Source organism: Carcharodon carcharias, chromosome 18 (assembly GCF_017639515.1).
Source record: "Carcharodon carcharias isolate sCarCar2 chromosome 18, sCarCar2.pri, whole genome shotgun sequence".
NCBI classification, from domain to species: Eukaryota; Metazoa; Chordata; class Chondrichthyes; order Lamniformes; family Lamnidae; genus Carcharodon; species Carcharodon carcharias.
Window position 1 is genome coordinate 605,588 of NC_054484.1, and position 20,310 is coordinate 625,897.

Consider the following 20,310-nt stretch of genomic DNA (forward strand, 5'->3'; position numbering starts at 1 on the left):
TCCGACTGTGCTGCTCCCCATTATTGTCGACTTTGTTTGCAGACTGACTTACAGATGCTTTCGATTTTGTGCCCCTGCCATTCTCGTATTTGGGAGCTGTGCAAGTTCCTTCCTTTCTGTCCCAGCCCCTTTATTTGTGCCGAGTGTTTTTAAAGGGAGCCGGTTTCTGCATATTGAAATGCAGATGTAATTTGATTGTTAACAGCATTGACTTCCTCAGGAGGTAACAAAACCACCTATTCTTCTTTGAAGCTAACTTACTGCAGGAAAAAGGACTTTTACATTGCCTTAAAGAGATGAGGAATAATTCCGATTTGATGCATTACTGCCAGAATTTGTCTGTGGATGGTGAAATAAAATGATTTAAGATATTGATTCCTGTTTCTTGTAATCTATGATGTTTAACCTCAAGTGTGTGTTTGAGCTTCACATCTGGCATCTAAAATGAAGAGAAAAATACCTTGTGCTTCTATAAAGTCTCTCGCAACTTCACAATGTCCCACAGCGCTTCACTTTAGAACCAATGAATTGCTTACGTAGAATATACAGCACTAGAAAGAGGCTATTCAGTCCAAAGAGTCTGTGCTGGGCTTTGTACGCCACACCAGTCCCCTCCCCTCCCATCTCCCTTATCCCAGCCTTTCAGCATCTCTTTCTATTCCCTTTTCTCTCATGTATTCGAGATTCCTTTTCAAAACATCAAAGCTGTTTGCTTCCTGTGGTAACAAATTTCACATTCTAACCACTCTGAGGAATTTCTCCTTATTTCCCTATTGGATTTATTTGCAACTATCCTGTGTTTATCACCCTAATCTCAGATTCTCCCACAAGATGGAAAATTTTCTCCATATCTAGCTGGCTCAAGCACTCATTGTTTTAAAAACCTACGAACATGTGAATTAGGAGCAGGAGTGTGTCATTTGGCCCATCGAACCTGCTCCACTATTTGATAAGATTATCAGACTGTGGCCTTAACTCCACTTTCCTGTCTACCCCTCTGCCCATAACCTTCGACTCCTTGTCAATCAGAAATCTATCTAACTCAGCCTTAAAAGTATTCAATGATCCAGCCTCCACTGCTCTCTGGGAAACAGCATTCCACAGACCAACAACTCTTAGCAAACCTTCCCTACTTTTAAAACCCATTCTCCTTGTAATAAGTGACAACATTCTATTTACTGTCCTAGTCACTTAACTTTTTGTGATTCATCTACCAGGACACCCAGATCCCTCTGTACCAGAGTTCTGCAATCTTTCTCCATTTAAATATGCTGCTTTTTTATTCTTCCTGCCAACGTGGATAAGTTCACATTTTCTCTCATTCTCCATCTGCCAATTTTTTGTCCACTCATTTAACCTATCAAAATCCCTTTGCAAACTCTTTGTCCTCCTACAACTTACTTTCCTATCTATCTTTGTGTCATCAGCAAACTTAACAACCATACCTTCAGCCCCTTCATCCATGTCATTGATTTAGATTGTAAATAGTTGAGGTCCAAGCACTGATTCCTGTGGCACTCCACTGGTTATATCTTGCCAACCCAAAAATGATCCATTTATGCCTACTCTTTGCTTCCTGCTCAGCAAGCAATCCTGTACTCATGATAATATGTCACCCCGTACACCATGAGCTCTTATTTTGTGTCGTAACCTTTGATGTAACACCTTGTCAAATGCCTTTTGTAAATCCAAGTACACCACATTCACAGGTTCCCCTTTATCCAAGTTGTTTGTTACTTCCTCAAATAACAGCATTTCCCTTTCACAAAATCATTTTGGGTCTGCTTAATTGTATCCAAATTTTCTAAGTGCCCTGTTATGACCTCCTTAATAATAGATTCTGGCATTTTCCCTATGACAGATGTTAAGCTAACTGGCCTGTATATTCCTGCTTTCTCCCTCCTTTCTTGAGTAGAGGAGAAACATTTGCTATTTTCTAATGTGATGGGACCTTTCCAGAACCAAATGAATTTTGGAAAATTACAACCAATATCTCAGCAACCATTTTTAGGGCTCTGGTGGAATGAACTCTGATACTTACCTTAGATTTAAAATGGAGCCGCAGTTCAGGAACTACAGTTCCCAGCAGGCCTCAGGGCCTCTGCATGTGCTACAACTGGAGAATGGCACACGCACAATTGGTGTAATTCACCGTCTTCAGGCTGGGAAACAGCCCTCCATAAGTGCGCAGAAGAAAACAAACCGGAGGTCAGGTGACCTGAAGCGGAGCATCATTTGAGGGAGGGTGCCCCAGGGAACAGGATATGAGGGGACAGAGAGAAGCTGCCAGACCAAGGAAGAGGTCCCAAACCAGGCAGACACAAAAACAGGGATCAGAGATTGAACACATTCAGTCCAGATAAATGACCAGAGCAGAGAGAAAGGCTCCAAGTTAAAGAGAGAGCTGCAGGGAGCGGACTTCAAGCAAAGTAGGTCTGAGAGAAGCCCAGAAGATCTGAGAGGGTAGCCAAAGGTTGGTGACCCTGTGTTGCGGGCTGTAAGAGTAAAGGTACCCTTTTGGAGCAGTGGTATTCTGCTTGGCACGGCCGATGATCTGAGAATGTGCTTAGCAAGTGAAGTGTGAGTGTACTTGGAGATCCAGGGGAAAGGAATCTTGGAAGACGAGATTGAAACCCTGGAGGTGGATTCATGTTGAAGCTGTCCGAGTGGGAGTGACGTTTGGAGAGAATTCCAAGGCAAGCTCTTCAATTGTAGAGATTGGAAACCCTTGTGAAAAAGACAGTTTCAGTGAGACCGGTTGGCTCTCTGTGTGACAAGCATCTGGGTGGTTATTGAGAAACCCACAGAATCTGCTTTGGTTGCATCTGTCATTTAATTTGGAGTTTGGTATGCCTGACCACAGTTGGTTCACATTTACTGAATACTTACCCTGAATATTAGATAGATATGGTAAATTGTTTTATCTTTCCATATTTGTATGTGTCTGTAAAGATATAACTGGAGTGAAGGAATCATGAATATTTGAATCATTTCCTTGTGTTTGTATTGAGACCTTTCCAACCTTTTTGTCTTGTGTAATATAGTTAATTTTTCTTGTTTAATAAATATTTTATTCTTTGTGTTAAAATTTCATAAGACTCCATTGAATTTGTTTAGTAATTTACCTTCAAGGTTTCTAAAAAATTAAAAGCTAGGATCTATTAAGCCAGGTTTCACTCGGACATTATTGGTCCAGTAGTAACATTAGCTGGGATTGTAAGACTAAGATGAAGTCCATCAGCCTCACTAAGGCTCCTTGGGCAACACCTTCCAAACCCACAACCACTACCATCTAGAAGGACAAGGGCAGCAGATAGATGGGAACATCACCACCTGGAAGTTTCCCTCCATCACCATCCTGACTTGGAAATATATCGCCGTTCCTTCACTGTCGCTGGGTCAAAATCCTGGAACTCCCTCCCTAACAGCACTGTGGGTGTACCTACACCACATGGACTGCAGCGGCTCAAGAAGGCAGCTCACCCCCACCTTCTCAAGGGGCAATTAGGGATGGGGAATAAATGCTGGCCCAGCCAGCGACACCCACATCCTGTGAATGAGTAAAAACAATTCCTAGTATTAGTCCCGTAAACCTTCTCTGAACTGCCTCTAACACATTTGCATTCTTCCTTAAATAAGGAGACCAATGCTTTACACAGTACTCCAGAGGTGGCCTCACCAATGCCTTATATAACTGAAACATCATCTCCCTACTTTTGTATTCAATTATCATCAGTTTCAAACTTGCTCCAATCTGAATAAGTACCCTTCACTCTTATTGTCTGATTTCTATTTAACAGATAGTCAATTGCCTATTCAGCTATATGACCCTGACTGTTGGCATGAACCAACCATGTAGTACCTTACCGAAGGCCTTTTGAAATTCAGATACATAACCTTTTTGTGACTGCCTCTGTCTGCTTCATTACCTCATCAAAGGTGTAGTCTTTTGGAGCCCAAACAAGAATAATATTTTACAGGATAATCACTGTTGAAACGTAGTTGATGTAGACAAATTGAGGCTGTGAACTTGATTGGCATCTTTGGAATAACCATGTTTCTGGGGATATTTGGATTCTTGGTTACGGAGGGCAGTACCCTACCCTGCAACTTCTTATACACGAACCACACCCCCACCCACCCCTCCCAAGGACATCACATCTCTGACTGAGGTAGCAAATTATTTTTATCCAAGTAATTATTTCAAGACAAGAACACTGATAAAGTCATGTGTCATGATGAAGATGTGGCCTTGTTTTTCACTCCTGGAACTTGTGTTTGAACCTATCCCTGATTGATATAATGGACGAGGCCTCCACTGGATGTTAGGATTCCATGTTGGGTTCATCGTCAATCTCATCCTTACATAAGAATTACAGTTCACACCACATGGATCACACCACAAGATTGTTTCAACCAAGATCAGATGGGGGGGATTGGATCATGATCCCTCTGAACCTTGAAATCTGATTCTGATCTTTGGAGTCACTATTCCTTTTACATGGGAGAAAGAGTAGGCCATTTGGTCCATCAAGCCAGCTCTGCAATTCAAACAGATCATGGCTGATGATTTACCTCTTATGACATCAAGGGATATGGGGATAGTGGGAAAAATGGCATGAGTGCCCAGAAAAATATTGATTTCTGTTTTGAACATAATGATTGAGCTTCCACAGTCCGCCGGGATAGAGAATTCTAAAGATTCACTGCCCTTTGAGTGAAGAAATTCCTCTTGATCTCAGTCTTAAATGGCCTGTCCCTTATTCTGAGACTGTGTCCCCTGGTTCTAGACTCATCAGCCAGGGAAAACATCCTATCCACATCTACCCTGTCACACCCTGTAAGAATTTAGTAAGTTTCAATGAGATCATCTCTCATTCCTCTAAACTCTTGAGAATATAGGCCCAACTTCCTCGATCTCTCCTCATAAGACTAACCCGCCATCCCAGGGATTAATCTGGTGAACTTCTGTTGCACTCTCTCTATGGCAAGTATATCCTTCCTTAGATAAGGAGACCAAAACTGTACACAAAACTCCAGGTGCCGTCTCACCAAGGCTCTGTACAATTGCAGCAAGAACTCTTTACTCCTGGACTCAAATCCCCTTGTGACCAAAGTCAACATATTGTAATGATATGTGTATATTTTTATATTTCTGTGTCTATGTGTATATTCTGTTTGGGTAAGTGTAATGTTAAGAAAGTATGATAGTTTTCATAATATTCTGGTTTATTATAAAGGAGATTTATGGGTGAGTGTAGATGATTCTTTGTGTTTTAATTACATTTGGAGTCAGGTAGACTGCAAGTTTGAAATTATCAAAAGAAGCTAGGTGTAGAAATGTACTTGACATGCTAATGAGTAAACATGGATGCTGTCTTAGCATGTAAGGTGGAAAGAGAATTTGCATTTTTAGGTAAGTGAAAGAGTTGTTTGGATTTCAAAGGGATGTTCAGATGTTTACAATTAGCCAGATAAGCAAGGCCAAGCAGTGTGTTTATTTCTCCTAAAGGTTACTGACAATATTGGCAACATGAAAGTTTTTATATTATAGGAAAAGCACATTTCCAAAGACATTTGGAACAATGGATTTTACAGATTAAAGAAAGAGAAACATATATAAAGGAGAATGAAAAGCTATGTTGGGAGACCATGTAAGATCGAATAGGAGTATATGAAACAGACTTCCAGAAGCCTCATAAGCCTGCAGTGTCCAGTAACTAAAGTTGGAGAAAAACCTTTGGGAATTCCACTGTCAAGTAGGCACTGTGGTGACTTGCTGGCTTGCTTTTTAAATTTAAAGCCCATTTTGGACTATTGCCTTAAAGGGGGTGTGTAATTGGGAGTCAGGTTAATTAGGAATTTTAGAATTTGTCATAGTAGTGAGTAATTGTAGTCTCATCTATGTGCTTGAAATCTTTTCTTTTGTTAATAAATATTTTAATTTAACTTTTGAAATCTCTAAAGGTGGACTCATTACTTCTGAATTCAGTGCACACATCTCATAATAAATAAAAATTGCAAAACTGTTGTGACAGCGTGGCCAAATTTCCCTTGTGAATTTGGTCCACCTGGCACATATCAGCTGCCATATCATAACAGTAAGCTGTGTCTGTGTGTGTCCAGGGTTACTGAAAGGTGAAACAAAAACAACAATTAGTTCTGATGAAGAGCCATATGGACTCGAAACGTTAACTCTGTCTTCCTCTCCACAAATGCTGCCAGACCTGCTGAGTTTTTCCAGAAATTTTTGTTTTTGTTTCAGATTTTCAGCATCTGCAGTATTTTGCTTTAATCAAAGGTGATGTTGTTGGAGTCAGATTGCCTGTAGATTCTAAGGGATGAAAGACTAAAGAGGTTACCTTCTTGCATTTTTTTATTGGGGCCTTATGGTGGGTGTTAATTTGCAAAGAAACAGAGTACATCTGAAATTAGCATTTGGGGACAAGGTTTAAAATTGATTTGTAGCTGTTGCATTTCAAAGGAGTCTCAAACGTTAAAAAGAATATTATCATTTGCATATAGGAGATTCATGAGTAAACAGGGGCAGGTGTTTTAAATTTTATTGACTCAAAGTAGAGGTAAAATAGGAACATGAAAGGCTTTGATATTTGAGAACATGAGTTTTCAAAGAGACATTTGAAGACAATGGAGAACTAAGATGAAAGGGGCGAACAGATATTTATGAAAACAGGGTTTCAGTTGTAGTTGCTCTGGGGAGAGTCCCACTGAAGCCAACTCCGGTGTTTTGGAATGTGCTGAAAAACTGTGAAAATCTTTTAATTGTAGAAAGCAACTCAGTTTTGGGCCAAGAGAACATTTGTCTTGAGAAACCGTTTGTTTTAAATCTCCCTTTGGAAAACCCACATCAGTATGGATTCAGCCTAGGAAGTCATGAATTATATTTCTGTTTAAAGTGAAAGCTGTTATGATGTGACAGGTGATATGTGCCAGACAGATCAAATCCACAAGGGAAACTTGGTCACACTATCACGATGGTTTTGCAATTTTCATTTATTACGAGAAGAGTTGTGCACTGAATTCCGAAGTAATGAGTCCACTAACACCTTTAGAGAGTTAAAAAATTAAATTAAAACATGTATTAACAAAAGAAAAGATTTCAAGCACACACATAAGATTACAATTGCTTAATACTATAACAAAACCCAAAATCCCTAATTAACCTGACTCCCAACTATGCACCCTCTTTAAGGCAACAGTCCAAAATAAGTTTTAAATTTAAATAGGCAATCCAGCAAGTTTACCATAGCACCCAGTCGACAAAGGAATTCCAAAGGCATTTCTCCAACTTTTGTTACAGCACACAGCAGACTTCTGCAAAAGTAGCTGGAGGCTTTTTTCCCAAGGCTGTTTTACACAGTCCTCTGGATCTTACATGGCTTTGCAATGTACCCTTCCATCCTTCTTTATGTATTTTTCACTCTCTTTAATCTGTAAATTCCATCGTTCTATATGTCTTTGGAAATTTACTTTTCCCATAATATAAAAATCTGTCATGTTGCCAATATGGTCAGTACCTTTGGGAAAAATAAACATACTACTTGGCCTTGCTTATCTTGTTAGTTGTAAACATCCTATCATCACTTTGAAGCCTTAAAAACCCCTTCACTTATCTCAAAATGCAAATTTCCTTCATACCCTACATGTTGCCCTCATCCATGTTTATGCATTAGCATTTCAAATGCTTTTTACCCCTAACTTCCTTTGATAATTTCAACCTTGCAGTCTATCTGACTCCAATACAATTAAATCACACAGAACCATACATACTCTCACTCATAAACCTACTTTACAATAAACCACAATAATATTATAAAAGTTTCATGTTGAAGCAATTTCTCGGTTTGGTAATATTTCCTGGATTTCATGGTTAAGAATCTATAAGGGCTGTTGCCAAAAAATATTTCTATTGTGTATCTTTGATAAGGTATCTTGGGGGTTATTTTGTAAAATTTCTTTCCACATCTTTTATCTTATATGTTTAATTTTTTTTCCTTTTCTTTTAATAAACACTTTAATTCTTCAAATTTTTAAAAGCTAACACTGGAGTCCTGTATTTTTGTGTTCTGTAACTTTTTGTCCTCGTTTCTACAGTACTGAAAAAAAAAAATTATGCTCAGCTATCTGAGAACTGGCTTGCTCAGCATTAACATCAGCTGCAGGTGTAACAATACAATTTGCCTTTCTAATTGCTTGCCGAACCAGCATACTAGCTTTTAGCAACTCGTGAACAAGGACAACCAGCTCCCTTTGGACATCAACACTTCCCAACTCTCACCTCTACATTTCTGGGGTTTTTTCTACCAAAGTGGATGACTTCACATTTTTCCACATTATATTCCATCTGCCATGTTCATGTCCATTCACTTGGCCCGTCCAAATTCTCCTGAAGCTGCCTTGCATCCTTCTCACAACTTACAGTGCCACCTGGTTCTGTGTTACCAGCAGATTTGGAAATATTACATTTGGTCCCCACTTCCAAATCATTGATATATTGTGAGAATCATATCTACAAAAACTATATATCTTTTTTAAATTTGGAAGAACATTGCATTATTTGGGCACTTGAGAGCTGACCTGGATACAGTTTTAAAAAAAGGTCATAAGTTCATTTTAGGCTGGAGCAAGCATTGCCTTTCCCAAGAAATCACATGATGTCAGCTATCTAATCAGCATGCCAATTGTGGGGGAGAGATATTTGTCTATTTGAACTGCAATCATTTTAATTGATAGAAAGAAAAACTGTTGTAAAGGCCAAGACCTGGTGATTTACTGGAAATCACCCGACAGAGGAGCTTTATGTTTTGAACTTGTCATTTTGAATTCAGTTGGAAATGAATGGAGATGGGAGAAAGCTGCCTAGCTCACTCTCTCCTTGCCTTGCTTGAAATACAGAGTGGTTATCAGTATTCAGTTAGGAATCCTCATCTCAGGGGAACATGTCTCTATTTGGGAACCTGAGAGGCTGAGATGAGAAGGATTGATCTGGCTCTATTTTCCTCTATGCTGAAACTCCATTGATGAGAACCTCCTGACATCTACTGGGACTAGCGACCCACCCTCACACAAGAGAGCACCAGATCGTCAAAACCCTGCGAACTTTAACCTTTTTATAAAGGTTTTCCTTCTACAGCCCATCTCTGCAGAGACCCTATTTGCCCTTTGTTTGATTGTGTGTGTGTGTGCTGAGGAATTTTACAAGGCATAGATAGTTATATTTCCAAAGTACAATTTTGTGTTAATCTGTTCTTGAACTTGTTTTAAAAAAGTTTCATTTTATAATAATCAGTAATTCTGAGTTCATTGAAAGAAGCCTGGTTAAGTTCTCTTTTATCCTCAGTCTAACAGTAGCAAAGGTTGTAATTGACCATTTTGGTGAGAGAGTTAAACTTTTACACTAATGCTGCAACTTGTGGAGCAGTGGGGCAAGATCAACTGCATACTCCTCCCATTCCAGTCGTAACAATAGATTGTGCACAGCTGGGGCCCAAGCACTGATCAGCCTGTTCCTGCCCCACGGAACTCATTTCTTGCTATCTTGACTCCATTCTCTCTCCCCTTGTCCAGTCTCTTCCCACCTACATCCACGATTCCTCTGATGCCCTACTTCATATCAACAATTTCCAGTTCCCTGGCCCCAATCGCTTCCTCTTCACCATGGACGTCCAATCCCTCTACACCTCCATCCCCCACCGGGATGGTCTGATGACTCTCTGCTTCTTCCTTGAACAGAGGCACGAGCAATCCCCATCCACCACTACTCTCCTCCGTCTGGCTGAACTTGTTCTCACGCTGAACAATTTCTCCTTTAACTCCTCTCACTTCCTCCAAATAAAAAGTGTGGCTATGGATACCCTCATGGGCCCCAGCTATGCCTGTCTCTTTATGGGGTATCTGGAACATTCCTTGTTCCAGTCCTACTCCGGCCCCCTCCCCCAACTCTTTCTCCGGTACATCGATGATTACTTTGGTACTGCTTCATGCTCTCATTGGGACTTGGAAAAATTTATTAATTTTGCTTCCAATTTCCACCCCTCCATCATTTTCACATGGTCCATCACTGACACTTCCCTTCCTTGATCTCTCTTAATCAATTTCTGTCCACGAACATTCATTACAAGCCCACCAACTCCCACAGCTACCTCGACTACAGCTCCTCACACCCCACTTGCTGTAAAGACTCCATCCCATTGTCTCAGTTCCTTCGCCTCCGTAGCATCTGTTCTGATGATGCTACCTTCAAAAACAGTTCCTCTGACATGTCCTCCTTCTTCCTCAACCGAGGTTTTCCACCCACGGTGGTTGACAGGGCCCTCAACCGTGTCTGGCCCATCTCCTGCACATCTGTCCTCACGCCTTCTCCTCCCTCCCAGAATCATGATAGGGTCCCCCTTGACCTCACTTATCACCCCACCAGCCTCCGCATTCAAAGGATCATCCTCCACCATTTCTGCCAACTCCAGCATGATGCCACCACCAAACACATCTTCCCTTCACCCCCCACCCACCACCACCAACACCCCCCCCCCCCCCCACCCCCTCACCCCCGGTGGCATTCCCCAGGGATTGTTCCCTCTGGGACACCTTGGTCCACTCCTCCATCACCCCTTACACCTCAGCCCCCTCCCACAGCACCTTCCCATGCAACCACAGAAGGTGCAACACCTGACCCTTCACTTCCTCTCTCCTCACCGTCCAAGGGCCCAAACATTCCTTTCAAGTGAAGCAGCATTTCACTTGCACTTCCCTCAATTTAGTCTACTGCATTCGCTGCTCCCAATGCGGTTTCCTCTACATTGGAGAGACTAAACGCAGACTGGGTGACTGCTTTGCGGAACACATTTGGTCTGTCCACAAGCATGACCCAGACCTTCCTGTGGATTACCATTTCAACACACCACCCTGCTCTCATGCCCACATGTCCGTCCTTGGCCTGCTGCATTGTTCCAATGAAGCTCAATGCAAACTGGAGGAACAACACCTCATCTTCTGACTAGGCACTTTACAGCCTTCCGGACTGAATATTGAGTTCAACAACTTCAGATGATGAACTCTTTCCTCCATCCCCACCCCTTTTCTGATCCCTCTTTTTCCAATAATTTATAATTTAAAAAAAAATATATTTTTCTTTTCCCACCTATTTTTAAATTTATTTTGATCTATCGTTTTATCACCATCTTTTAGCCCATTTCAATCCCTTCCCCCCACCCCACACCCACTAGGGCCATCTGCCCCTAGCTTGTCCTGCTGCTACCCTTAATGTCACCATTAGCACATCCTTTGATAATATCACCACCGTTAACACCCCTTTATCCTTTTCTCTATGACATCTTTGGCAATCTCTTCTTTGCCTCCACCTATCACTGGCCCTTTATCCAGCTCTACCTGTCCCACCGCCCTCAACCTGCTTATATTTCACCTCAGTTCTATATGTCCTTAGTTCTGATGAAGAGTAATACGGAGTCGAAACGTCAATTGTATTCCTCTCCGCAGATGCTGAGTTTTTCCAGGTATTTTTGTTTTTGTCACTGATCCTTGTGGTATCCCACAAGTAACAGCTTGCCATCCTTGTGGTATCCCATGAGTCACAGCCTGCCATCCTGAGAATGACCTGTTTATTCCTACTCTGTTTTCTGCCTGTTAACCAATTCTCATTTCATAGCAGTATATTACCCCCAATCCCATGTGCTCTAATTTTATTTACTAACGTTTTGGCCTTAAAAGCCTTCTGAAAATCCAAATACCCCATGTCCGCTGGTTCTCCTTTATCTATACTACCAGTAACATTCCGAAAAAAACCCAATAGGTTTGTCAAATATGATTTCCCTTTGATAAATCCATATTGACTCTGCTTAATTATGTCATTATTTCCCAAGTGACCAGTTATCAGATCCTTTATAATAGATTATAACATTTTCCCTATGACTGATGTCAAACTAACAGGTCTGTCGTTCTCCATACGTACCTGGGCAATTTTCCACATAGCTGGGTAGATGCCAGTGTTGGAGCTGTACTGGAACAGCTTGGCTAGGGGCGCAAAAAGTCTGGAGCACAAGTCTTCAGTACTATGGCTGGAATATTGTCAGGGCCCATAGCCTTTGCAGTATCCAGTGCCTTCAGCCGTTTCTTGATATCACGTGGAGTGAACTGAATTGGCTGAAGACTGGCATCTGTGATGCTGGGGACCTCCGGAGGAGGAGCATCCACTCAGCACTTCTGGCTGAAGATTGTTGTGAATGTTTCAGCCTTATCTGTTGCACTGATGTGCTGGGCTCCCCCATCATTGAGGATGGGGATATTTGTGGAGCCTCCTCCTCCAGTGAGTTGTTTAATTATCCACCACCATTCACGACTGGATGTGGCAGGACTGCAGAGCTTAGATCTGATCCGTTGGTTGTGGGATTGCTTAGCTCTGTCTATCACTTGCTGCTTATGCTGTTTGGTACGCAAGTAGTCCTGTGTTATAGCTTCACCAGGTTGACACCTCATTTTTAGGTATGCCTGGTACAGCTCCTGACATGCCCTCCTGCACTCTTCATTGAACCAGGGATGATCCCCTGGCTTGATGGTAATGGTGGAGTGGGGGATATGCCGGGCCATGAGGTTACAGATTGTGTTTGAGTACAATTCTGCTGCTGCTGATGGCCCCCAGCACCTCATGGATGCCCTGTCTTGAGTTGCTAGATCTGTTTGAAATCTATCCCATTTAGCACGGTGGTAGCGCCACACTACATGATGGAAGGTATCCTCAATGTGAAGACAGGACTTTGTCTCCACAATGACTGTGTGGTGGTCACTCCTACTGATACTGTCATGGACAGATGCATCTGCAACAGGCAGGTTGGTGAGGATAAGGTCAAGTATGTTTTTCCCTCTTGTTGGTTCCCTCACCACCTGCTACAGACCCAGTCTAGCAGCTATGTCCTTTAGGATTCAGCCAGCTCGGTCAGTAGTGGTGTTACCGAGCCACTCTTGGTGAGGGACATCGAAGTCCCCCACCCAGAGTACATTCTGCACCCTTGCCACCTTCAGTGCTTCCTCCAAGTGGTGTTCAACATGGAGGAGCACTGATTCATCAGCTGAGGGAGGGCGGTACGTGGTAATCAGCAGGAGGTTTCCTTGCCCATGTTTGACCTGATGCCATGAGACTTCATGGGGTCTGGAGTCAATGTTGAGGACTCCCAGGACAACTCACTACTGACTGTATACCACTGTGCCTCCACCTCTGCTGGGTCTGTCCTGCTGGTGGGACAGGACATACCCAGGGATGGTGATGGTGGAGTCTGGGACATTATCTGTAAGGTATGATTCAGTGAGGATGACTATGTCAGGCTGTTTCTTGACTAGTCTGTGAGACAGCTCTCCCAATTTTGGCACCAGCCCCCAGATGTCAGTCAGGAGGACTTTGCAGGGTTGACAGGGCTGAGTTTGCCTTTGTCATTTCCGGTGCCTAAGTCGATGCCGGGTGGTCTGTCCGGTTTCATTCCTTTTTCGAGACAGTACATCCCAGATCCTAACCACTCGATTGACCCTGTCTCCACCACACTCTCAGACAGTGCATTCCAGATCCTAACCACTCGATTGACCCTGTCTCCACCACACTCTCAGACAGTGCATTCCAGATCCTAACCACTCGATTGACCCTGTCTCCCCCACACTCTCAGACAGTGCATTCCAGATCCTAACCACTCGATTGACCCTGTCTCCACCACAATCTCAGACAGTGCATTCCAGATCCTAACCACTCGATTGACCCTGTCTCCACCACACTCTCAGACAGTGCATTCCAGATCCTAACCACTCGATTGACCCTGTCTCCACCACAATCTCAGACAGTGCATTCCAGATCCTAACCACTCGATTGACCCTGTCTCCACCACAATCTCAGACAGTGCATTCCAGATCCTAACCACTCGATTGACCCTGTCTCCACCACAATCTCAGACAGTGCATTCCAGATCCTAACCACTCGATTGACCCTGTCTCCACCACAATCTCAGACAGTGCATTCCAGATCCTAACCACTCGATTGACCCTGTCTCCACCACACTCTCAGGCAGTGCGTTCCAGATCCTAACCACTCACTGGGTGAAAATGTTTCTCCTTGTATCATCGTTGTTTCTTCTAATAATTACTTTAAATCTGTGCCTCTCATTCTTGATCCTTTTACGAGTGGGAACAGTTTCTCCCTATCTACTCTGTCCAGACCCTTCATGATTTTGAACATCTCTATCAAATCTCCTCTCAACCTTCTCTTCTACAAGGAGAACAGTCCCAACTTCTGCAATCTATCTTCATACCTGAACTTCCTCATCCCTGGAACCTTTCTCATGAATCTTTTCTGCAGTCTCGCTGATGCCTTCACATCCTTCCTAAAGTGCTGCTTGACTGAATACAATACTCCAATTGAAGCTGAACGCGTGTTTTATAAAGGTTCACCATAACACCTTTGCCTTTCCTCTATGCCTCTATTCTTCATGAACCCATAGTCCTTTTGAACCACCTTCTCAACCTCTCCTGCCATCTTCAAGGTTCTTGTACATCAATCTCCAGCCCCTCTGCTCCTGCACCCCCATTAGAGTTGTCCCTTTATTTTGTATTGTCTCTCCATGTTTTCTTCTACCAAAATGAATCCCTTCACTTTTCTCTGCATTGAGCTTCACCCTATACATTTCTGTCCATTCCACCAACTTGTCTACGTCCTTTTGAAGTTCTGCACTATCCTCCTCACAGCTCACAATACTTCCAGGTTTTGTATCATCAATAAATTTTGAAATCGTCCCCTCTACACCCAAGGTTAGGTCATTAATATAGATGAGGAGAAACAGTGATCCTAGTAATCACTAGTAACCTCTCTGTAAACATCCCTCCAGTCTGGAAAATAACCGTTCACCACTACTGTTTCCTGTCTCTCAGCCAAAATCTATCCATACAGCCACTGTCTCTGTGATTTCATGGGTTCAACCTGTTGTGTGACAATTTATCCAATGCCTTCTGGAAATCCATGTACACCATATCAACCATATTACCCTCATCAACCCTCACTGTTAGCTCATTGTAAAGCCCTAGCAAGTTAGTTAACCACAATTTTCCCTTAAAAACTCCTTGCTGGCTTTCCCTAATTAATCCACACTTTCCAAGCGATTGTTAATTTTGTCCTGGATTATCATTTCTAAAAGATTTTCCGCCACTGAAGTTAAACTGACTGGCCTGTAGTTGCTAGGTTTATCCTTACCCCCTTTTTTTGAATAAGGGAATGTAATATTTGCAATTCTCCAGTTCTCTGTCACTTCCCCTGTGTCTAAGGAAGACTGGAAAACTATGACCATGCTTCTGCAATTTCCACTCACAATTCCCTCAGTATTCTTGGATGCATCTCACCTGACCCCAATGGTGCATCAACTTTAATAGTGTTCCAGCCCATCTAAAACTGCCTCTTCATCAAATTCTGGCCCATTCAGTACCTTACCGACCTCCTCAGTCACCATGGCCTGGGTAGCATCTTCTTCCTCGATAAAGACAGATGTAAAGTATTCATTTAATACCTCAGCCATGGCCCCTGTCTCCATGTGTCAATCCCCTTTTCAGTCCCTAATCTTCCCCATCCCTTTTCTTTTATCCATTCACAGGACCTGGGTGTCACTGGTTGGGCCAGCATTTATTGCCCATCCCTAATTGCCCTTGAGAAGGTGGTGGTGAGCTGCCTTCTTGAACCGCTGCAGTCCATGTGGTGTAGGTACACCCACAGTGCTGTTAGGGAGGGAGTTCCAGGATTTTGACCCAGCGACAGTGAAGGAACGGCCGATATATTTCCAAGGCAGGATGGTGAGTGACTTGGAGGGGAACTTCCAGGTGGTGGTGTTCCCATCTATCTGCTGCCCTTGTCCTTCTAGATGGTAGTGGTTGTGGGTTTGGAAGGTGCTGTCGAAGGAGCCTTGGTGAGTTACTGCAGTGCATCTTGTAGATGGTACACACGCTGCTACTGCGTGATGATGGTGGAGGGAGTGAATGTTTGTGGATGTGGTGCCAATCAAGCGGGGCTGCTTTGTCCTGGATGGTGTCAAGCTTCTTGAGTGTTGTGGGAGCTGCACTCATCCAGGCAAGTGGGGAGTATTCCATCACACTCCTGACTTGTGCCTTGTAGATGGTGGACAGTCTTTGGGGAGTCAGAAGGTGGGTTACTCACTGCAGGATTCCCAGCCTCTGACCTGCTCTTGCAGCCACAGTATTTATCTGGCTAGTCCAGATCAGTTTCTGATCAATGGTAAACCCCAGGATATTGATAGTGGGGGATTCAGTGATGGTAATGCGATTGAATGTCAAGTGCCAATGGTTAGATTCTCCTTTGTTGGAGATGGTCATTGCCTGACACTTGTGTGGTGTGAATGTGACTTGTCACTTGTCAGCCCAAACCTGAATATTGTCCAGGACTTGCTGCATTTGGACATGGACTGCTTCAGTATCTGAGGAGTTGCGAATGGTGCTGAACATTATGCAATCATCAGCGAACATCCCCACTTCTGACCTTATGATGGAAGGAAGGTCATTGATGAAGCAGCTGAAGATGGTTGGGCCGAGGACACTACCCTGAGGAACTCCTGCAGTGATGGCCTGGAGCTGAGATGATTGACCTCCAACAACCACAACCATCTTCCTTTGTGCTAGGTATGATCCAACCAACAGAGAGTTTTCCCCTGATTCCCATTGACTCCAGTTTTGCTAGGACTCCTTGATGCCACACTCGGTCAAATGCTGCCTTGATGTCAAGGGCAGTCACCCTCACCTCACCTCGGCAGTTCAGCTCTTTTGTCCACGTTTGAACCAAGGCTGTAATGAGGTCAGGAGCTGAGTGGCCCTGGCGGAACCCAAACTGGGTGTCGGTGAGCAGGTTATTGCTAAGCAAGTGCTACTTGATAGCACTGTTGATGACCCCTTCCATTACTTTACTGATGATGGAGGGTAGACTGATGGGGCAGTAATTGGCCAGGTTGGATTTGTCCTGCTATTTGTGTACAGGACGTACCTGGGCAATTTTCCACATAGCCGGTAGATGCCAGTGTTGTAGCTGTACTGGAACAGTTTGGCTAGGGGTCCGGCAAGTTCTGGAGCACAAGTCTTCAGTACCTTTGCTGGAATATTGTCAGGGCCCATAGCCTTTGCAGTATCCAGTGCCTTCAGCTTTTCTTGATATCATGTGGAGTGAATCGAATTGGCTGAAGACTGGCATCTGTGATGCTGGGGACCTCCAGAGGAGGCCAAGATAGATTATCCACTCAGCACATCTGGCTGGTGACTGTTGCAAATGCTTCAGCCTTATCTGTTGCACTGATGTGCTGGGCTCCTCCATCATTGAGGATGGGGATATTTGTGGAGCCTCCTCCTCCAGTGAGTTGTTTAATTGTCCAACACCATTCACGACTGGATGTGGCAGGACTGCAGAGCTTAGATCTGATCCGTTGGTTGTGGAATCGCTTAGCTCTGTCTATTGCTTGCTGTTTATGCTGCTTGACACGCAAGTAGCCCTGTGTTATAGCTTCACCAGGTTGACACCTCATTTTTAGGTATGCCTGGTGCTGCTCCTGGCATTCCCTCCTGCACTCTTCATTGAACCAGGGCTGATCCCTTGGTTTGACGGTAATGGTAGAGTGGGGGATATGCCGGGCCATGAGGTTGCAGATTGTGTTTGAGTACAATTCTGCTACTGCTGATGGCCCACGGCAGCTCATGGATGAGTTGCTAGATCTGTTGGAAATCTATCCCATTTAGCATGGCATGAGTGCCGCACAACACGATGTCCACTGGAACAGGATGTGAGATACATACAATGTTGCTGTCCTGGAACAGAGTGTGCCATGAAAGACAGGATGGTGCTAGAGAGGAGTCCTAGACCAAAGAAGATGCCTGACAACAATGTTTTAATTGGCTCCTGACCAGGTGACAAGATTTTGTGTGAAGATAATGCAGCGGATTAGCCCCCAGCCTGAACAGAACAAGACTTCTCTTTCCTGTGTGGAAGATTCCAGTAGTTCCACAATAATAGCTAGCTGGCTTTTTCTCCTAATTTCTCTATAACCTGCTCTCTCTCTGAAAACACCTGTCAAGAGGCAAAGGGGAAAATCACTGTTAGAGACATTGAAAGGCAGGTGCTCTAAATAAGTGAACTAAATACCGAAAGTGCTGGAAGACCACCTCATATCATCAACAAGAGCTGAAAGGAATTTGGAAGACATCGATCAAAATCAACCCATCAAATCCTACACTCCAGAATTGGTGCTATTGAACTGTTTTATCCCACCCTCAATTGCCATATTTTTGTGTGTCTTATGTGTCTTGTGTGTGTGTGTATGAGTGTGTGTGTATGTACTACTACACCACTGCCTCTTACTCTGTACCAGCCTTTTACTATTACTACACTACTACACCACGGCCTCTCATTCTGTAGCAACCTTTTACTATTACTACACTACTACCCCATTACACCACCGCCTCTCCCTCTGTACCAGCCTTTTACTATTACCTCTCGAATACTTTTAGATTCCCTTTCATGTCAGCTGTCAGTCTCTGGTGTTTCAGTGACTCTGTTCCAATAATCAGCAGCTATATTCAGTTTGCTGCTGTTTATTAGAGTCAGAATAAAAGCTGTCCATCAGATGCCTGTGACACTAAGTGCTGTCGGACTACAATTCACTTCTGCCTCTCAGCATTATGATTAGTTTCCAAGCACATCTCACCCAGCTGGTTAAAAGTGGAACATTCACTGGCATCTGGCACTAACCACCTCACGTGTCTCAGTGTCAACTCCTGTACATATACAGAATATAACGATTGGAAAGGAGCTATCCTCTCTGTCTGATACTGATTATAGGTGGTGACTCATGGGGTAAATTTTCCCCCTGTTGGGGGGGAAGTGAGGGTGCAGGTGTGGGTGGGTGGCCCTCTGATCTGCGCCCCTGGTTGGGGGGGTGCTGCTATTTTATGTGGGCGGGCCAATTAAGACCTGCCCAGCGTGATGTCTGCATGGAGACGCTGAGTGCTCACTGTGCAGGGTGGGTGGGGGGGGTGAATGTCCAATGCGGAAGAGCTTTCTGATTTCCCTGAGGCTAAGTGCTGCCTCAGGGAGATTGGTTCCCAAAGGAAAAAAATTAATCTTTGGAAAATTTTATGAACCGTCCATGTCCCCACATGTGACACTGTCACAGGAGTCGGGACCTGGACGTAACTTTAAGTAAAAGTAAATGTTAACTTTTTAATTCAGTCATGAAACCCCATCCTGCCTGTGGATGAGGTCTGATGCTTTTTCTAATTCCCGCCAGGTCTCCCGGCCTCCCGCCAGCCTTAAGGTTGGACGGGCAGGTCCTTTAGGCACTTCAATTAGCTTTTAAATGGCCTCAATAGGCCGTTGACAGGTCAGAGGGTGCACAGCTGATTCGGCTGTACCCCCACCCACCTAAAAATGGAAATGACGCAGGGCAACGTCGGGAGTTCCGCCCGACATCATCCCGTGTCATTTTACACGTTGGCGAGTGGACCCCGCCCCCTGGCCCCGCCCTGCCCTGAGCCCCGCCCCCAGGCCCCACTCCCACCCCAGGACCCGCCTCCAGACCCCACCCCTGGCCCCCGCCACCCCGCCCAGCCCAGGCCCCGCCCCCACCCATGGGCCCCACCCCCCACCGCAGGCCCTGGCCCCACCCCCCAGGCCCTTCAGGCCCCGCCCCCTCCCCACTTGCCACAGTTTTGAAGTTTGCAAATGATTTGAAACTGAGAAATGTAGGAAATACTTTGCTTTAAAAAAAACGGAAAGAAAGGTGTTCAATCCTCGGGTTCCAGCGGTTAGCGATTTCCAGTTATGTGGCCAGACGGGAGTTACTGCCACTGTTCTCCTTCCAGTGGAGGAGGCAAGAGGGGGTTTGCTGAAGGGGTTTCAAATCACAACATAGGGCAGAAATTTACCCCCATCGAGGGGGTAGGTGGGGGCAGTGGGGGTAGGTGGGGGCAGTGGGGGTAGGTGGGGGCAGTGGGGGCAGTGGGGGTAGATGGGGGCAGTGGGGGCAGTGGGGGTAGGTGGGGGTAGTGGGGGCAGTGGGGGTAGGTGGGGGCAGTGGGGGTAGGTGGGGGCAGTGGGGGTAGATGGGGGCAGTGGGGGTAGGTGGGGGCAGTGGGGGCAGTGGGGGTAGATGGGGGCAGTGGGGGCAGTGGGGGTAGGTGGGGGGTAGTGGGGGCAGTGGGGGTAGGTGGGGGCAGTGGGGGTAGGTGGGGGCAGTGGGGGTAGATGGGGGCAGTGGGGGTAGG

At 44.6% G+C, this 20,310-nt stretch overlaps 1 protein-coding gene across 1 annotated transcript in view; it reads left to right on the forward strand.

Moving 5' to 3' along the window:
• Positions 1–2,053: 2,053 nt before the first annotated feature.
• trappc10 (trafficking protein particle complex subunit 10) overlaps positions 2,054–20,310 on the forward strand; it is an 89,179-nt gene continuing 70,922 nt past the window's right edge. Inside the window, exon 1 of the mRNA XM_041211934.1 lies at positions 2,054–2,213. Within this exon, the coding sequence (XP_041067868.1) occupies positions 2,054–2,213 (160 nt within the window). The remainder of the gene's footprint in view (positions 2,214–20,310) is intronic.